The sequence below is a fragment of the Cyprinodon tularosa genome, unplaced genomic scaffold, assembly GCF_016077235.1.
Source record: "Cyprinodon tularosa strain WSP-4 unplaced genomic scaffold, ASM1607723v1 ctg30, whole genome shotgun sequence".
Taxonomy (NCBI): Eukaryota; Metazoa; Chordata; class Actinopteri; order Cyprinodontiformes; family Cyprinodontidae; genus Cyprinodon; species Cyprinodon tularosa.
Window position 1 is genome coordinate 6,602,258 of NW_024039008.1, and position 21,924 is coordinate 6,624,181.

Consider the following 21,924-nt stretch of genomic DNA (forward strand, 5'->3'; position numbering starts at 1 on the left):
TTATTTCAGCGACTGAAAAGGTCTGCCCTTTTTAATACCCATTATCTCTGCACCTTCCATGAGCTTATCTACAAAGAGACACAAATACTGAAGTCTCACACACAGATCCGGCGATCAATCTCAACTCGGAAACAAATGTGTAAATCAGCAGGAAAATAATTGAATCCCAAAATAACTTCTTGTTCCCTCCTCCCCAACCTAAAAATCGAGAAAAAAAAGGGAGCTCGATAATGAGTGCAGGCAGAATCTAGCTAAGAGATAAAAAGGTGCTCTGCTTAAGAAAACAAACCAACATACAATACTCATAAAATGCTAACGTCTACCAGCTTAAGAACCTCATGAAGTGGACAGTCATTTTACATAAGGGCTCTGAGACACATCCTGTCAACCATCACATTAATGTTTGCTGCTGCAATGCTTTAATGGGGCTTTGTGAGATGGCTCTTAATCTGTTAAGGCCTGTGGTGCTTTAACACACAGGTACTCTACACTCACACGTTACACGAGGTTTTAATGATCTAAAAATAGACAAATGGGCAGAAAGCAAAGAGGCACAAAGAGAACATCTGCATTTGGACACCAGCAGGTTTACCAAACCACTAACCTCACTACTGTTTAATATATATATGTTAGGGATTTCCTGATACAACTGTTTAGTCATCAATATGATAACATTATTGCAGATATCTGTAAACACACACATATATACACATACACATATGTATGTATATATATACACACATGTATATATATATATATATATATAATATGTGTGTGTGTGATGCCAATAGGCCAGTTCATACATTTTGGCTTGTTAAAGGCTGTCATACTTTTCTCAAACATTTGATTGAATCAATTTATTTTCATTGAGAATTAATCATTAATGAACCTAATTGTTGTATATATAAAGGCATTCATAAATAACATGCAGCAGCCCTATTCCCTCCTCACTGTAGATTTAGGTTATCTGATTTGGCCTATTTAACGTGGTCGTTTAAGTGAACAGACTTGGGGAGGTCTCAGTTTTTACCTTAGGAAATGAATAACAGACAAGGACCTGGACAAACTTCCGTCCTCTACCCAGGCCTCTGATAGAGGATCTGAGCTTGAGATGAAGGAACCACCCACGCCACCAAGGAGTATGTAGTGTATGTATATAAAACATAAGCATCTCACTAATGAACTCTGCAGTAAGTAACCTTTTCCTATTTCAGGTTTAAAAATATGATCAAAATTAAGGACTATTTTTAAGAACAGTTTAAGAACCTGCCTTAATCTAATGCCTTGGAAGTTTCTGATAGGTTTGTTAACAGCATGTCAGTTGATTTGTGATACACCAGTGGATGCTTTAGGGGCACACCTAAAACCCTTTACATCTTCTTGTAACATAATGGGAAAATATAAATAAGTCAAACACAACGGTTCATCCCTGGGTCAAATATCACCTGTGGGTGTCACCTTGTATTATACAGAACTTTTTCTATATATACACACATGTATTTTATATTGTTATAAATACATGTAAAAAAATACATGGGAAAACAAGTAAACCTACTGGGATTATTTGTATCCTTATTCTAACCATCTGATGTCAGGGAAAATAAAATAATCACTTTTTAAGCCTTGTGACAATAAAATAAAAAAATAAAACAATTTTATTAAGCCTCATGCCTATACCAGCTTTAGAATGTGTGTATGTTGTTACACTGCACTCTTCTGGTCACAACAGGTATTGCATGTTTTCAGACAATTGGTATGAAATCACCCTTATTTTTTATTTTGTTTTTCTAATGACATTTTTTATTTATAGAAATCTTAACGACTCCAATGTAATAAAAAAATTATACAATACATCAGCTTATGAGCAGAATTGTCCACTTTTTTCGGTCTTAAACTACAAATCTTTTTGTTTCTGAAAGCTACTCGTCTTAGTGTGGACGCTGTTACTCTGAAAAGCAGCTTCTGAAAACACATTAAAGATGCAACTTTAACTCCCAGAAAATCTGAAATAACAGTTACATCCACATGTAAATATGAAACATGTTCTTTAAGGTTTTTAACGAAAAGCATTCCTTTGACATGTCCGAGTTAAATGAACACTGGACTTTCTACTTTACCCACAAACTTGACAGCAGAGCTAATTGATACTGATCATAAGCAAACTTTCAAAAACATGTCTATGATAACCTAAACACCACTATCACCAGCTAACAAATATCTATACTCATGCAATTACCTTGTTACGGCTACTCTTGCATCAAAATAGTTTCCCAAAAAAATCAAAAATTGCCAGAGTAGTCTTAGGAGGAGGTTTTTCGACTCACAAAACAAAAGGCACTCGTGGAGAATTTTCTTGTTTCAAAAAGGGTTGGGTTTTTTTTACTTATAAAAAAATAACAGAAATATTCTCAGAGTTGACTTACAAAAAATTCAAATATAAAAGTTAAGTGATGTGTGTGAAAAAACTGTTGCACTCCTCACCCCTTCAAACAAACAGTCAGATCCACCTCATCAGCTGCTTCTACTTGTCACCTCCTGCTCAGTAGCTCTTTGCTGGTTTGTCGTCATTTCTTTGCCCCCTTGTTTTGAGTATTCTTGGCCTTCAGTATTTTTGGATTTTTGTGGATTTATGTTTTGGATTTTTGCTTCTGCTGAACATTTGGTTAATTAAACTTGTCAGTCCGCAGGAGGTGGACTGACAAGGAGGAGGGTCAAAGCAAAACCAATACATAAACAAATAAACAATAGTTCTACCATTCACACAACCTTAGATCTTTAATTTATTTTTTGCAGAATTATTAATGTTAATCTAATTCTTAATAGGCTCCAACATCCCGGCCCCTCATTGTTAGCCTTAGCAAAATAACAATTACAAAAATAATATTCACAGGAGCCTAGCATCTAGCAAAAACATTACATAAATTTAATCCTTTTGTCCTCCTTTTGTCCTTTTTTAAGGTAGTAAGACCCTTCTTTGACTTGTCTAAATATATAATTTTGTGTTACAATAACCTGCCGCAGCTCTGTGTAGTTCTGCTATGTCAAGATTTGTATTTTGAACTACATGTATCAGACATACTGATAATTTAGATGCCACAATTTTTGCTCAGCATTCAGTTTAGTTTACTTACAGTACGCTACCTGTTTTTGACTGGAACACAAGTCTAAGTGCATGAAACTAAGAAAACCCTCATAATATAATGTACGTTGTACATGGTGTGCAGTGGCGGCAAACGTACCAAGTTTTTTCAGTATCAAAATTTCTTTAACTTCCTTTGTTTATTAAAACTTTTTAAATGCAAAACTGATGAACACACATACAAGCACACACACATATATACATATATTTTTTTTTTTTTACACACAACTGCCTCAGGTAGACAAGGGAGAAATAACTCAGGCCACCAGATTATTACAAACATTCTACATCTATATCTGTAATTGCTTACTGATCATCTCCTAAGTTATAAGACTGTCGGACAATTGACTCAACCCTCATCTTCTTTCTCTACCACCCAGGACAGTGCTTTTCACAGAAAAACAAATAAAAATACCAGAACACCACCACCAAAACCAAATTTTTCCTGTATTTTCTTAAATCAACCCAAGAGGAAAAAGCTTGTTTCAGTGCAGCATCAGTTCACTCACCATTCTGGGTCCACAGGTGTGATATCTATTCTGGGAGGAGCCCCGAAAGGCAGAGATGTTGGCCTGGTCATGATCTCATCGTCTGGTGTTCTGGATCTCTCTCCTTGACGCCAGGACAAGGGGGGAAGCTGCAAGTTACCAGAGAATCGCCGTCTGCCCCGACGCAGGTCAACACCGAGAGTACAGGAAGGAGAAGTGAAGGATTCACTGAGGCAGCAGTCCCTCTGCTCTTTGCTGTCCTGAGAAGAGAGAAAGAATAAAGATTTAAAGGCAGGAAGGAAAAAAAAATTACTGAAATTCCTAAAGTTAAGTTAAATTTATATTAACGTTAAAATATTTAAGCTATTTTAATAAATTAAATTAAATGCTATTCAGTTTCTGCTCCTTATCACCAGTTTTCCCACTAGGTGGCAGCATACACTTGCTACAGTCTTCTTAACATCACCAACACAAATACCATCCTTAATTATCAGTTTCAGAAAGTCCACAAAATCATATTCTTTCAATCGTATTGCTGTAAATGTCTGTAGAAATACCTAAAAAAAATCCATATAGATCTGATTCAGAGCACAAATAAAACAAAAAAAATTAACAAATTTTTATTGATTTTAAAACTAAATCAATAAATAATCATTCGATATACAGGTGCTGGTCATAAAATTAGAATATCATGAAAAAGTAGATTGATTTCAGTAATTCCATTTAAAAAGTGAAACTTGTATATTATATTCATACATTACATACAAACTCATATATTTCAGATGTTTATTTTGTTTAATTTTGATGATTACAAATGACAACAAATGAAAATCTCAAATTCATCATATCAGAAAATTAGAATATTACTGAAGACCAATAAAAACAAAGGATTTATAGAAATGTTGGCCAACTGAAAAGTATGAACATGAAAAGTATGAGCATGTACAGCACTCAGTATTTAGTTGGGCCTCCTTTGGCCTGTATTACTGCAGCAATGCGGCGTGGCATGGAGTCGATCAGTCTGTGGCACTGCTCAGGTGTTATGATAGCCCAGGTTGCTCTAATAGTGGCTTTTAGCTCTTCTGAATTGTTGGGTCTGGTGTATTGCATCTTCTTCTTCACAATACCCCATAGATTTTCTATGGGGTTAAGGTCAGGAGAGTTTGCTGGCCAATTAAGAACAGGGATACCATGGTCCTTCAACCAGGTACTGGTTAGTAATATTCTAATTTTCTGATATGATGAATTTGAGATTTTCATTTGTTGTCATTTGTAATCATCAAAATTAAACAAAATAAACATCTGAAATATATGAGTTTGTATGTAATGTATGAATATAATATACAAGTTTCACTTTTTAAATGGAATTACTGAAATCAATCTACTTTTTCATGATATTCTAATTTTATGACCAGCACCTGTAGGTGACTGTTTTAAAATGATTAATCTCCTAAGTGATTCCTTAAATAAAGTCTTAACTCTGCACCTAATTTTTTCCTCCCAAAACTTTATTACACTTTGTTAGCCTTGGTACTAAACTGATAACAGGCTAAAATTAATCACATTTATTTGTAGTTCAGAAAGATCTTTCTGAATATTACAGTAAATAAGGAACATTCCAAAGAAGTTAAAAACAATCCACTGGACTTCCTTTGCTTCCCATCCAGGAAGCTTTTTCAATTCAAAATGTCAGAATTAGCATTTAGTTCAAAGCTTTATATTGTTCTCATACTCGCATTATTCCCAGGGTGTCTTTCCCAAAATAAAGTGCAAATTTTTTTTTTACTTTTTTGGAATGACTTTGACTTGACGACTAAAAATGTTAAGCAGCAAATAAGGAACAGTTAAACAAAAAAAAAAAAACTGCAACAAAGTTGGAGAGAAAAGTTTAGTTAGATCATCAGAAACTCCAAATTTACGCTCACTGTTTAATTCATCCATAAAACACTATTTGATCAGATTTACTCAGTTTAAAAGTTACAATAGCTGAAGTCCAAAACATCTTTAAAAAGGCAGATTATATATATATATATATATATATATATATATATATATATATATATATATATATATATATATATATATATATATATATATATATATATATATATATATATATATATATATATATATATATATATATATATATTTATTAAGTGCAATGTGACATATGTTCACAATACTAGATTTAAAGCTCAGAGGAGTTGACCTCATTTCAGATTAAAAAAAAAGAAAAATACAATGATTAGTTAAACTAATTGAAAATAACTTAATTTACTTAAAATCACCATGTATTTTCAAAAAGGTGGTAGAAAATGTCAAAGAAAAAATATGAAGAGGAATAAAAACAGTCAGATTTTATTTCTCTTTTTGATCCAAACCATTACTGACAGAAAAACAAAATCATGTTCATCCCTTTAGTCATATCTTTACAAAAAATAAAGAAAGGCTGATTGATTTCCATTGTTTTAAATTTTCTAATATTTTTAGAATAACTTAAGGCATTTTATCGTATGTTTAGTTAGCTGCAGATCAAGATGCCTTATGTTAATAAACAATATAATATGATATAAAATATCATGAAACTTGATTTCAGGTAGACTTTACTGAAGAAATAAAAAAAAAAGAATTGGTCAGAATTTCACACCAAATAATCTAATTACAATCTTTGTGTGAACAAATTTAAATGAGAATCACATCATAGAAAGGGCTTCTAATTAATTGCTGGCTGGTTACCCAGAAATGTTTTATTTGAGACAAGACATGTTTGTTTTGTTCAGAAATTACTAGTTTGACAAAGATGCTGATGGTTTTTACGAAGATGCAGCTGGACTGATTTTTATAAAGTTTGCAAACATCCTAAAAATAAAAATAAAACATACAGGAGAACATCAATATTTCTATAAAAGTTGCAGGACCTGACTTAGACTTACTTTCACCACTGATATGAGATCAGAGGTATCAAGTACTGCACTTAAGTACACTTTTTAGGTATCTATACTTTACTCCATTACTTCTTTTTCTTCCTACTTCTGACTTCTACTCATTACATTTTCAAACAAGTATCTGTACTTTCTATTCCTTACATTTTTAAAACAAACGTTACTCGTTACTCTTGCCTTCGCTTTAATGTTTATAAATATTTATTTCCCGTCATGCGCTCCATCCAATGCAGATCATTGGCACCATCCACATCTAGTGAAAACTAGTGTCATTGGATGAGTCATAGAACGCAAACACTCATTGGTTAGCTAAAGGAAATCATCAGAAGCAAGCAGGTGTTCTTCAAACTGCTAACGTGAATTGTCTATGCCATGCTACAATGTGGGATTCAGAAAAAGATGTTGAAATGTCTGAAAGGTCGGACACAGGTGAGAGCGTATCGGGAGACGGAGACCAACAAACCTCCCTCATCCTTGGTCCTATCTCAAAGAATTTTTCAAAAATAGTCGAAAAATTGAGCTTACTAATTCCTATAGTGGCATCTGGCTGTTTTTTTTTAAGGTTACTTTATACTTTTATACTTGAAGTAGTTTTTGGAGCACATACATTTTCACTTTCACTTAAGTAAAGAGGTCAAGTTGATACTTCAACTTTTATCATATTTTTTGTTTTTAACTGCATAATCTATACTTGTACTTAAGTAACAAATGTGTGAACTTTTGACACCACTGACATGAGATTAAGATTATGAGATAACCTCTCATGCCTCATTGAGTCTGTTTTCTAAACTCCAAAGCTGTTCAGATCCCTGGTATACTTTGATTTAAAGTTACTTTTAATTATGTTATTATTTTTACGCCTGTCTCTGGCCAGGACAGAAGGCAGATGTTGATTTAAAAGAGAGAAAATATTCTAGAGATGTGCTGGTGAAGAATCTAAGTCATCCAGGTCATAGTCATTCCAAAAAAGCTAAAAAAAAAAACAATCCACTGGACTTTGTTTCCAAGTTTGAAGATGTTTCACTTCCCATCCAGGAAGCTTTAAATGAATTAAAAATGAATTTTGAATTGAAAAAGTTTCCTGGATGAAGGCGAAACGTCTTCAAACTTGGAAACAAAGTCCAGGGGATTGTTTTTTTTAGCTTTTTTGGAATTCTAGAGATAAAAAGGCTTTGATCTCTGAGGTCAAGGTTTAAGTACGAAATAAAAAAAAAACAAATCCAATCAGCCAACCATAAAAATATATATATATTTTTAAAAATAGAAAAAAAAAAAGAAGCATTGTCACTTTACCTGCTGTCCTGAACATATAATTAAATCAAGATAATATTTTATGACCGTTTAATTTAAACCTTACTAAGTAGTCGCAATAATAGTCTAATCCAGGGGTGTCAAACTGGTTCCAGAAAGGGCAGTGTAGCTGCAGGTTTTCTTTCCAACCAAGCAATAGCACACCAGACTCCATTCATCTCCTCAAGTCATCATGTTAAGATTGGACTGACTTAAAGGAATAGTACACCCAAAACATGATTAGCCTTCATTTTCTACTCACCCCCATGCTGAACAACACTCAGGAGTACTTTTTTGATATCTCAAATGCATCTGGAGATCTGGGAGGCTTCTTGCTGTCTGCTGACATTCAAATAATGGAGGTCTGTGGCGCCCGAGACAGAAAGGTCCATAAAAGTCCACAAAAAACGTGTCAATATTCCTCCATACTGCTCGTCCAATGTATTCCAAGTGTCCTGAGTGGGTAGCATCCAGAATTTACTCGAAACGAAGTCATTTAGAATGTTTTTAGAGCATAAACAGTAGTGTATAGGATTTCCTGAAAGCGCGCACATGCGCGATCACGACGCTACGGAAGCCGGCAGACCAAACCAGATGAAAGTGCGCATTCAGCGTCTGCTCTGCCGATAATGCAAAGAACTCATGCTCTTCCTCAACACTGAAGTCCTCAGACATTTTTCTTTCGTTATTTCTTTCTTTGCACAGGTAAACAGCACATTTCTTCTTCTACGCTTGCATTATTGGCAGAGCAGACGCTGAATGCGCACTTTCATCTGGTTTGGTCTGCCGGCTTCCGTAGCGTCGTGAACGCGCATGTGCGCGCTTTCAGGAAATCCTATACACTACTGTTTATGCTCTAAAAACATTCTAAATGACTTCGTTTCGAGTAAATTATGGACGCTACCCACTCAGGACACTTGGAATACATTGGACGAGCAGTATGGAGGAATATTGACACGTTTTTTGTGGACTTTTATGGACCTTTCTGTCTCGGGCGCCACAGACCTCCATTATTTGAATGTCAGCAGACAGCAAGAAGCCTCCCAGATCTCCAGATGCATTTGAGATATCAAAAAAGTACTCCAGAGTGTTGTTCAGCATGGGGGTGAGTAGAAAATGAAGGCTAATCATGTTTTGGGTGTACTATTCCTTTAATGAGATGACTGGAGTCTGGTCTGCTATTGCTTGGTTGGAAAGAAAACCTGCAGCCACACGGCCCTCTCTGGAACCAGTTTGACACCCCTGGTCTAATCCAACACTCGTTAATAGTTCCTGACTGTCAGATAGAAAGCAGTTGATCTAATATGCATCTGTTTGCAGCCCAGTGTCAGAGGTACTCTGTCCTTCTGAATGCAGATTAATGGAAGTCCCAGGAAAACAGAAATAACCAAAACATTGTACCTCATTTGTAAAATATTTGTTAATTTAGTGGGTTGCAAATAGTGAGTATCCTTCCTAGTAAACACACCTACGACAGATCTTCTTGGAGGGCTGCCTTCCCTTGACTGCTGGAGGCTGGTTTTCATTTTAAAAATAAACAGCCCAATGCCTGCTGTCAAAGAAATGCTCATTTTAGCCATGTGGGTGTTGGCTATTTTCCCCCCTGCAGGGTTCCTCGAAGCTGACCTTTTCACTGAAAACTATTTATCTTGTATGATATCATATGTTACTATTTCACTAAAACGACAAATAAAGGCCTAAAGCCCATGTTGGCTGCAGTAAAACAGTAAAAAAAAAAAAAAAAAAAAAAAAAAAAAAGAGCTAACACTGGCCAATGAAAAATATAAAAAGCTAAATTAAAGGACTTATCTATCCAAATAAAAAAAAAATAACTATTTAGATGCATCTCAAATTAAACTGACATAACAGTATATCTATTTTCATGATGAGATTTAAAATAAGTGTGTATCTAGAAATGGAACCAATTCTTTATTAACACACTTTACAAATTTCCAAATATTTCTACTCGGGAACAGGAGAGGAACTTGAAAAATGGTGAAACACATGAAAGGGTTGATAGTTGTCCTTACTACTGTCTCTAAGGGGGAGGAAGCTCATCCCAGCTGTATTTATTTGAGATCTCGTCCTTTCAGTCATGATTTTATGACCGTAGATGAGAGGACGACCAGTAAATCTAGAGCAAGGCCTTTTGGCTCAGCTTCCTTTTTACCACAATAGATCTGTGCAGTAAAATATTATTTATATATATATATATATAAATATATAAATTATATATATAATTATATATATAATTATATATAAAAAAAAATAAAATCAATTAAAACGATTGCTTATTGGCCTCTAATGTCCAAAAGTATCGAGATTGAGAATCATTTAAAATGATGGATGTTATAATAACAATTGTAGACTAATAAGAAATATTTTGGCTTTTGGCTGGAAAAAGACCTTCATGTTTATCACCAGATTACAAAGGGGATAACAAAATAGTTTAAATTTACTCCAGACTTTTTAGATATACTAAAAATCACTTCACTATATTGTCCTGTTCTGTAGGTGGCTTGTAACAGGTTTTTTTTTTTTTTTTTTTTTTTTTTACGGTGTCCTGTCTGGCAATGTGGCAATAAGAATAATTGTCTTGATGCCAAAAAGAGCCAAACAGATTTTACTTTCACAAGTGTAGCAGTATGGCAACTGCCATACTCCTCCACTTGTTTCATGCATATAAATTGCTTTATTATAATTATGCAGGGAGTTTTACAGTTTATATGGACACTGCGATGTAAGTAGAGCAGAAAAACAGAAGAAAAAAAAGGAAAAAAGAGAAAAGATGAAAGAAAGAAGAGATAGAAAGGAGACAATGACAAAACATTTTCAGTCTGCTTCATCACCTGTAACGAGATGAAAAAAGAACAGCACAACCGAGAGACACGGTACGAGATATACAATAGAGCAACACCTTGAAACTATCGCTAAAGTAATATTATTAAGTCTGACATGTACTCTGTGTTACCTGAAGATATGAATGTGGAGTTCCTGTTTGGAAGTGAATCTCTAAGTACCTGGAGCCAAGCACCTGTAGTAGTTTATGAGGGTGAACTTGTGCATGTAAAGTAACAGGTTTGTTTTTATCACAGTTGGATAACAGAAACTGTCTATAGATTTGTTTGTCACCCTACTTTAGCTAAACTAGACCCCATTTACCACGCTGCTCTGAGGTATTTAACAGGTTCACCGTATAGGAATAAGCATTGTACTTTATTTACCCTTGCTGCATTTAATTCGCTAAATATTCGAAGGATGAATTATCGGTATACAGTAACCTCATAAACAAGTTCTTTGTCCCATGCGGATCACGCCTAGGGAACAGCTTCTACAGGAGACTTTCTCCTCCAGTCTGGCTCTGTAAGTTCTGAAACTCAGAGAAATGTGTTGCAAAAAGTAAATTTTGCAGCAATTCTGTTGCTATACAGGTGCTGGTCATAAAATTAGAATATCATGAAAAAGTAGATTGATTTCAGTAATTCCATTTAAAAAGTGAAACTTGTATATTATATTCATACATTACATACAAACTCATATATTTCAGATGTTTATTTTGTTTAATTTTGATGATTACAAATGACAACAAATGAAAATCTCAAATTCATCATATCAGAAAATTAGAATATTGTGAAAAGGTTCAAAATTGATGGCCCCTGGTGCCACACTCTAATCAGCTAATTAACTCAAACCACCTGCAAAAGCCTTTAAATGGTCTTTCAGTCTAGTTCTATAGGCTACACAATCATGGGGAAGACTGCTGACTTGACAGTTGTCCAAAAGACGACCATCGACACCTTGCACAAGGAGGGCAAGACACAAAAGGTCATCGCTAAAGAGGCTGGCTGTTCACAGAGCTCAGTGTCCAAGCACATTAATAGAGAGGCGAAGGGAAGGAAAAGATGTGGTCGAAAAAAGTGTACAAGCAAGAGAGATAACCGCACCCTGGAGAGGATTGTGAAACAAAACCCATTCAAAAATGTGGGGGAGATTCACAAAGAGTGGACTGCAGCTGGAGTGAGTGCTTCAAGAACCACCACACACAGACGTATGAAAGACATGGGTTTCTGCTGTCGCATTCCTTGTGTCAAGCCACTCTTGAACCACAGACAGCGTCAGAAGCGTCTTGCCTGGGCTAAAGAGAAACAGGACTGGACTGCTGGTGAGTGGTCCAAAGTCATGTTCTCTGATGAAAGTAAATTTTGCATTTCCTTTGGAAATCAAGGTCCCAGAGTCTGGAGGAAAAGAAGAGAGGCACTTCATCCACGTTGCTTGAAGTCCAGTGTAAAGTTTCCACAGTCAGTGATGGTTTGGGGTGCCATGTCATCTGCTGGTGTTGGTCCATTGTGTTTTCTGAGGTCCAGGGTCAACGCAGCCACATACCAGGAAGTTTTAGAGCACTTCATGCTTCCTGCAGCTGACCAACTTTTTGGAGATGCAGATTTCATTTTCCAACAGGACTTGGCACCTGCACACAGTGCCAAAGCTACCAGTACCTGGTTGAAGGACCATGGTATCCCTGTTCTTAATTGGCCAGCAAACTCTCCTGACCTTAACCCCATAGAAAATCTATGGGGTATTGTGAAGAAGAAGATGCAATACACCAGACCCAACAATTCAGAAGAGCTAAAAGCCACTATTAGAGCAACCTGGGCTATCATAACACCTGAGCAGTGCCACAGACTGATCGACTCCATGCCACGCCGCATTGCTGCAGTAATACAGGCCAAAGGAGGCCCAACTAAATACTGAGTGCTGTACATGCTCATACTTTTCATGTTCATACTTTTCAGTTGGCCAACATTTCTATAAATCCTTTGTTTTTATTGGTCTTCAGTAATATTTTAATTTTCTGATATGATGAATTTGAGATTTTAATTTGTTGTCATTTGTAATCATCAAAATTGAACAAAATAAACATCTGAAATATATGAGTTTGTATGTAATGTATGAATATAATATACAAGTTTCACTTTTTAAATGGAATTACTGAAATCAATCTACTTTTTCATGATATTCTAATTTTATGACCAGCACCTGTATGTCAACCATCATGACTTGGGAATCAAAAACCGGTTCCTGTTCAGAACCGGTTCCATGTGTTCCGATTCCATGGCACCGTTTATCAGCTCGCTTAACGATTCTCTTAACGGTTCCAGGCAGCACAAGAGCCTAGAGCTGGGCAGCTCAACTTATGTCACATTTTCTATGCAAGTTATGTCACATTTTTTACGCAACTTACGCACACGGCATTCAGTAATCAAGTACGACGCGACCAGGCGTAAGTCTAGAAAAGCAAAACATAAAAAATGGCGCCCTATCTGGTAAAGCAATCAAAAGTTTGGATGTAAAGTGGCAATAACATCCGCAGGAGGAAATACATCCAACATGCAGAAACACCTGCCCACACAAAAATGGCATATATTTTAAGAAATAGCGTGCTTTTATGCTTCTGGACAGAAGCTTAAGTTACGACCAGCATGGAAGGAAACTCTGGTGCTAAGTAGCTAGTTTTAAATCACTGGCTGTGCTTAATATGGTTCCTAGTAAATCATATGCCATTTCTGGAAATAAACAGGTTTCCTACATCTCTTTGGGGTTATTAAACGTGCTACGAAGTTGCATTGCAGTTCAGGGAGCGAGAGAAAGGTGACGCTGGTTTTTTTAAGTCAGGGGGAGATTAGTTTATTTCCCGAAATTGTACAGTAATGCTTTTTCATTAAACGGAGGCCTTCTCCCTTAGATTTAGATGACTGATGAGACGGGTAGCCTGGCTGGATCAGAGGCTGGCAGCTCTCGTTCAATGCCTTCTGTTTTCACCGATCCAGACAGAAATAGAACGACCCCGGCGAAGGTAGACGAATGTCACCGTTCATTGTTTCACAGAATCGATAAGGGAATCAGAATCGTGAAAATCTTATCAATTCCCAACCCTAGTTATCAGCTCCATGGGGGGGGGCAAGGCACACCTCTATGGGAGGGATCCGTGAGCCAGTTGGCTGAGAGGGGGTTGCAGAGCAGAGAAAAGAGGTCTCACAGCTGTTTTATCAGCAAAACTGTATCCTCTTCTCCAGTGATCATGTTAAGATGAAACATGGAAATTTGTTCTCAGTGTCCAAAATTATTATCATGGTTTATGGCATAACATTCAGATGTTTATGCAATGACATCCTGTGGTACTAATAGAGTCAGCAGCCTCCCCCACTGAGCACATGATACTATATTTTCTGAATAAATATTCAATATTATACCATCATTGCTGTGTGTAATACGTTTCTGTGTGTAATACAGTTGCGCTCCTCTCAGTGGTTACATTTTAATGTATCCCGAGCTTCAACAGAGTTGGGAAAAACAGCATTCCCCTACTCTGCACCTTGGGGATGGAATAACCTCCAGAAAGAGCTCAAATTAGAAACTCTCGTGTCCATTAATGAATTTAAAGCAACCATGAAGAATGTAGTGATGGAGATATGTGCTTGTTTTTCTTGAGATTCTCAATGTGTTTTAACATACTGCTCTGATTTTATTTTTTTATTTTTTTTATTTATTTTTTATTATGAAAAATGTAATATGTTGCAAATATCTATGAACTTCCTGTGGTTTGGCTGCTACCTTGGCCAGGTCTCTCTTGAAAAAGAGATTCTGAATCTCAATGGGACTTCCTGGTTAAATAAAGGTTAAATAAAAATAAAAATTTAGAATTTTCACCTTTCAGAATCAATTATTGAGATAAACTATCACATATTTTCTTATTAAATGCTACAGACAAACTATAGGTAATTGAGTTTCTTCACCCTTTCAAACAGATTTTCAGAAAGGTGCAAATTTGATATCCAGAAAAGTATTGTAATAACTCAAAGGAATAAATCATTTCGACTTGTTTTCTAGAAGGGAAACCGAGCAGGAACACAAATCAGCATGCCAACTCTTATAAATGTCAGCTATCAAGAGGACGCAGCATTATGTAAAATAATTGAAGCTGTAAAAACAGTTTTATGATCCTGAAACAGGCTAAAACCACTGTGCCATCTTTAATGATAAAAACAAAACCAAAATAAGGAGAAAATGGAACAGATGCCTTCTGGAGCTAAAGGATAATATGAACCTATAGAGCCCAACAATCATTCCTAAAGACGAAGAGATGACAATACCTTTGGAAAACAGTTGGAAAAAGATGAAAACATGAAGAGCAGAAAGACATGAAGGCTGGAAGGATTAACTAAAAACAAATTCAAAGCACAATACAAAACCAGATTGTATCCCTGCTGCTGGCTTTTGACAGTGATACTAACAGTCATGCTGAGTCCCTATCAATAATTAACTGGATTTATTCTAACAATAACATTTAACATTTGTTTTTAACCTGATTCATAATCTCCCATATGATTCTTTAGAATCCCCAATGACACTGATTGTAGACATAGTCTAATGAATGAATGACTCATATCCTTTCCTTTGTGTAAAAAAGTGCAATCTTTTTTTCCTTCCTCCACAAAACTGAGAGGAAGTCTATGACTTGATTGAATGAATGACGCACAAGAAACGGATCTGTGAAATGAAAGTGTGAGGCAATTCAATAGAGCTGATGAGTCAGAATCTAAGGTATGATCAGGGCTTTATTAAGGCTCTGAAGGTCATGCTTGGAAACATGCAACTCTTAAACAACTGTAATTATCTAGTCGTTTAAGATCACTTCAAAACAACGCATGTCAGTGTGACAGAACAGGGACAGGTTCTAATACTTTACAGCCTCTGAAGTTTAAAAAAAAAGCTGGAAAAGTTGAAACTCAGTCTAGATGCACAGATTTCTGTTTAATGGCTCTATTCAAGATTTGGTTTAAATGCTTATCTTGTTTTTTTCATATTAATGATCCCTGGATAAAAGTTCCCTAAGTGGTGAAAATCCATGAGCTGAGTATAAGCCAGCAGTGGCACAAAATATGCATTCTTTAAACAAATGATGACACCTGCTGTGCTTTAACTGCATTTTCCTCAGTTCTGTCCTTTAATCTGTTCCTCTGACACCCGATGACCTTTAGCTTCATGATGCAGCAATCTGTGTTTGGCTGCAGGCATCTGCTACCGAGACATTCCATCTAACAGCCTCAACATCGTCTTGGAACCAAACATTTGTGTCTTCTAGTTTCCTTGTTTGTTTTTTCAAAATATTCTATTTTGGAAAAAAGGTTCCTAAAGTGTAACTTTTCCTAATGTTTTCATATTTTTACTATTAATAGCTAATTAAGTAGCTACCTTAATGCAAATGTTGCTAAATATAATGGAAAAGTTACAAACAAATTGCCTATTATTTCATATTTCTCTATTGTAATAATAATAGACTTAGACTGATTTTGTCATTTTGTTTACACAAGTGTGAAAACAAAAATAAATTTGGTTTGGAAACAGCTCTCTGGACAATTTAATCTTTTTTTAAAGTGCAGCCTTGAAAAATAGTAAAAATGACTGTAAATTTACAGTTCTAAAAATTTTTTTTTAACAATAATGTCGATGATTTCAATAATTCTTTATTTGATGGGGTCTCATCAAGTCTCATCAAGGTCCAACTTCATACCTTGTAATCCACTGTTTTTCAGTGTATTTTGTTCATGGTTTATTTAAAATGTCAACGTAGGGACATAAAATGTCCTCCAATTCTGAAATAATCCGAATCAATAGTAGATTAGCAGTAATCTATGCTTTTTTTTTTTTTTTTTTTCTCATTACTTAGCAGTAATCCATGCTAAGATTATGTTGTCGGAAAATTTGTATCTCTTATATTATATTAATTTATCCTATTTAGGCCACACAATTCTCTGCAGGATGGTGTTTGTAGACCAGACATAGCTTCTTCCCATAACAAATCGGATTCTTTCTCAAGGTTTATTCATAACATGTTACTCTTTAACCAAAGTGTGTCTAATTTGTTTTGACTCTGACTACTTTCCATTGTTGTAAATAAGGGGGAATGAATGCTGTCCAGATCAGAACAGGGCAGAATGCTGTGCCATGATGAACTGTTCTCTCTTTGCAAAGATATGAATAGATGTGCCGACTGAGTGAAATCCATCGATCTCCGTTTATTTAACTAGGATGAATAGTTGAATACTTTTTCCCACCACATATTATCCTTTACAAGCTTTTCTCATAGTAGCTTTGCCTCGTCTGTTCCTGTTTGGCTATGACTCCATCCTGGAGAGAAATATCAGCTGTGCTGCTGCCATCGACACCTCTGTTTATAGATGTTGGAGCTTGGCCTGTTTTCCAGTGTGGTCCTGTTTCTCTGACTGTGACTAGCTGGATGTGCTCTCTTCATCCTCTGGCATGGGAGCTGGCTCGGTGCTCGTCTGCCTGGCTGTGTGTTTCTTCGGCGGGGCCGCCTTTTACAGTTGCTTTTTGTGTCTCTGCTTCTGTCTCCTTGAACCCCAGTCGGCCTCAGCAGATGGCCGCTCACACTGAGCCTGGTTCTGCTAGAGGTTTTTTGTTTGTTAAAAGGGAGTTTTTTCTCTCCACTGTCGCTACAAGCATGCTTAGTGTGAGAGATTGCATTCGAGTCAATGATCCGATGCCATCAACTGGAAAACTTTGAATCAATCTGACTGTATGATCTGGTGAACTGTAAAGTGCTTTGAGATGACATGTGTTGTGAATTGGAGCTATATAAATAAACAGAACTGAATTGAATTTACAAGCAGATTTTGTTATCAACATTTCAGCGCCCCACTAATGTTGCCATTTGACTATATTAACCACTCAAGTCATAAAATAAATAAATATGGATCCATAGCTTCAGTGGGAGAACAGATGAAGGCATAAATATTAGTCACGCAGTCCCTGCCCATGCTGAAATAAAGCCATGGAAACCCCAGTGTGTATTTTGTCATGAGTCATAACAGATTCCTGAAAACATGGGGGACATGATACTCAAATAAAATCAGAAATAAAAACTAAAGGCTCAAACATGATAAATTCAGCCACAGAGAGGAAGATAAGTCTATATGTGCAATGAAACACATAGGGCTATGTGATATGGCTTAAAATCTATTATGATAAAGTAAAAGCCTTTCATCAGTCCACTGTTTTCCAAACCATTGGACGCTTTATTTTATAAGAAACCCCCCATCCCAGTTTCCCCCAAACCCTGACCAACATTTTTAACAACTGAATACAGAAACATAAGTTCGTAGTTGTAGGAAATAACATATAAACCATAATCTCCTTTAAATCTTCCACCGTTCAATATTGCCATCAATATTTTTGCTTTAAAATAGGTTTCGTTTTTGTCAGATAATGGGGTCCTGTTGGGTTTTATTTCTGCTCTTCCTCTAGGGGACGCTGCCTCATCGTCTGCAGGTGCATTTCCTGCACCTGAAGATCATCAGCCTCAGTTCCTGAGCAGCATAAAGAGAGCAGGACGTCAGTCAGTCTTCACTGGAGTTTGCTCTCACAAATGGTACTCCTAGCCACTCCTGTACCTCTTAAAACTTTCTCTGTCAACCTAGTCCCCTCTTTTTGTCGTTTCTCCAGGTCTTCTGTTTGAGAACCAAAATCTCATCCTCTGCTGAAAAGATCCGTACCCGACTGGACACCGTCTCTCGCTGCAAGTCGTGCCTGCCTAGCAGTATTCAATCATCCTGTCAGCTTCACCATACTGCATGGAAGAACCAAAACTTCTTCCCTCATCGGAAACTCTGCCCCAACCCTGGACTCCACTCCACTCCCCTCTGGCAGATATTCACCTTTCAGAACAAGAACCTGCATCCCTTGATGTCGCATATTTCCAGATCACCTCTTATGTCTCCCTTTTAATGCTTAATAAACAGTTTAAAACCTTCAGTAACTACAATTTCTCCTGAGTCTCTCTGGATGTGGGTTAAAATCTTAAAGGGATGACAAATTTTCACCTTATTTCTACAGCAAAACACAGTTTTGCCTGTAAAAGTCCTAATGGAATATATTAAATTAAGGTTTGTGTCACAGTCTTGGTTTTCCATATGTTGTCCTCTGCTGCCCTCTTGTGTCCTCTTTCCCTAGCTCCGTTTTCTGCTCTGCCCTCACCTGTTTTCAATTCCCTCGTTAGCCCTCTCTTTGTCTCTGTCCCCTTTAAAAGCCTCCCTCTTCAGTTCCTGTTTGCTGGATCCTCGTCTAACGTCTGTCTGCTTTCCTCATCTCTCCCTGGCTCCTAGAGTTTGGTTTTCCCCTGATGTCTCCCTGGTTCGTCTGTTATTTCTGTTGGATTTTTGATTCCTGCCTCAGTTCCTGTAAACCTCATTAAACCCACCTAAATTCACCTCTGCCTACTTGCCTCTGCATTTGGGTTGTCAAACCAACACCAAATCCTGACAGTTTGTTTTGGTCCTGGAACACAATGCCTTGCCAGCACTGCGCTCCTTGACATTGGAAATATTTGCTCCTCAAATTAAAAGCCGTCTTTATCAATCTAAAGTTCCTTCTGCACACTTTGAGGATAGATAAACTGATTCCAAAAGAAAAAAAAGTGTTTTTTCCTTTTTCCTAAGGGAAATAAATGAACAGTTTACGCGTCAAAAATGATTGAGCCTATAAAATACTCATTACTTTGTTTTAGACTGTGTAGTGCTTCATAATAAATATGGTATTCTTCTGATTTGTCACTTGACACACAAACACTTTGCATAACCACCCTTTTGACGGAGAAATGAAAGCAGCAGGGAAGAGATTAAGGCTTCGAGTTGCAAATACAATCTTTCCCCTTAGGTTCGAGTGGTAGGAGTGTTGAGATTGAAAGCAGAAAAAAAAAACACAGGACAATTGTAACTGATAGAATGTGAAAAGGTAAAAGTGAAGAGTGCAAAGAAAGAAGGAAGCAAACAGCAGGGGAGAGAGCTGGAGAGGAAGAAAGGTTGAATTAAGGAGAAAGGGTGTAAAGATGGGAGAAATACTTGGGAGACCAAGTGAGTGCATGAAATAAGAATCGTCTAGAGGATATTTCCCAGCAATAAGGATGAGCATCTGTGCATTTTCTGCTCATGTGAGAACATACGCCCACCTGTGCACAAAATGCAAACATGAACACATGGTTCAGAGTGACTTCAGGGTTTCTAGTAGATAAGTGCTTGACACACACAGTGAATTTATTCTGTTTGAAACAGATGCATTACAGTTTTCAGCATTGTCCTTTCTGTAATGATTTATGGACTGATTTGTTAATGAGAGAATTTATTCAAATATTTCATTTTAAACCACTGGAGGTGTGATGAATGCTCTCTGTGTTTTTGACAGCAGCAGTGTTGCCATCTTTGAATTAAAGACCATTTCAGGGATATTACCTCCATCTGCTTAAATTTATAATCTGCTCATAGTGATTCAATATTCCTTGACAAAAGACCAGGATATTAAGAAGCTCTTTGGTGAATTATTATACCCTCTTTTCTTTCTTTCATCGTCATCTTCTCCTTATTGAAGTGAAATAGGCCCTTCTCTATCTTCTAATCCTTGCTGTGCACAGCAATGGTCTGATGCGAGATAAAGTTATATTGTGGAAGGGATGAGGACAAAAACATTTTAGCCTAAAATATGCTGAAGGTCATTTTAAACTGACAGCAGCTCACTTGCCAAGATGCAGAGAAAATGTGGAGAGTTGAGTAAGGAGAAACCTGAGAAACACATGGGGGTGTTAGGAATGATTGCCAAACAATCCTTTGCAATTTTAACTTGGAACATAACACACTTAGAACATGCAGCAAAAAAAATGTTTAAAATCTGATATCTTCATCACTTTAATTACTATTAGGTAGAGTATCATCAAGTTAATCAAAAGTTTTAGCAGCCAGTAATGTGTTTTATCACTTGGTTGTAACGTACACTGACTGAAATGTGTAGCTGTTCGCCTTTGAAAAACAGTTCAAGCTCAGTTAAATTAGAAAAGCATCCATTTGCAAGTGTTGCTAAAGATTCTCCATTAGATTTAAGTCTAGGGTCATTCTAACACACGAGACATCCTCTGATCTAAACCACTCTGCTGTTATATTGACTCTTTCATTAGAGTAGACCACCACAGGTTCTACCTCCACAAACCCAAGTCTTTTGAAACTTAAAACAGTTTTTTGCATTAATGCAGTATTGCCATACTTAGACCCATCTATCATGTCATCAACTCTGATTAGCGTCTGTATTCTTGCAGAAGAAAGAAAATGTCTTTTTGCAGCATGACGATGCTACTACCATGAGTCACCAACACATAGCAGTTTACTAGAGGACTATGAAGTTAGTCCTCAGGTAAACACACCCCTCTCAAAGCCTCCATGCTTTGAGAGGGGTGTGAAGGAAGCCATCTATGTTAAGAAAAAACAACCTTAAACAGAGGAGGTGGACTCAGGTTTCAGCTCTCAAAAACCTGCAATGCAGCAATTATCATCGTAGCCCCAGCCTCCGTACAGGAGGGTGGAGGACATCGCCTATTTAGCCAGACCACAAAGCCCTTTAACGACCCCCCCTGTCCGGCTCTAAAGGCTGATTTAAACCAGATCATCTGCGTAGAGACGTCACCGCCCCCTCCGCCGACATGGCGCAGACCACACTTCAATATTGAGCATAAATCAAATATATCTGCGTCATACCTGCAACAAGCTCACTGCGACACAATGCTGCAGGAGTATAACCAGCCCTTTAGACGGGTATGGGGTATTGCAGGCCAACAAAAGAAGCCAAACAACCCCCATTCCGAAGGGTTGGACCCCTTCATCCGTTCCAATTTGGATGGTTTCAAAATAAAAACAATCCTTTGTTGGGTTACTCTATAAAACCTCGAACTCAACACTATTCCTGACATTTAGAATTGAAAAAGCTTCCTGGATGGGAAGCGAAACATCTTCAAACTTGGAAACAAAGTCCAGTGGATTGTTATTAATTTCCCATTTGCAGAGTAATCTACATAGGCACTGGCAACCTTTAACTGGGAATTTGTATAGTTTGTATTTCAACATTTCTTCCTTCTTCCACACCTTCCTAAGAGCTGAGCTCATGATAAATAATTGTTCTGTTGACCCAAGTATAGGATTTAGGTTTTTTAAGATGGGATTCAGAGTGT

The 21,924-nt window shown here is 36.8% G+C and overlaps 1 protein-coding gene across 1 annotated transcript in view; it reads right to left on the reverse strand.

Moving 5' to 3' along the window:
• The window catches only part of pde4ba (phosphodiesterase 4B, cAMP-specific a), a 300,381-nt gene that overhangs the window by 234,243 nt on the left and 44,214 nt on the right, over positions 1-21,924 (reverse strand). The window contains exon 3 of the mRNA XM_038291610.1: positions 3,649-3,887. Within this exon, the coding sequence (XP_038147538.1) occupies positions 3,649-3,887 (239 nt within the window). The remainder of the gene's footprint in view (positions 1-3,648; positions 3,888-21,924) is intronic.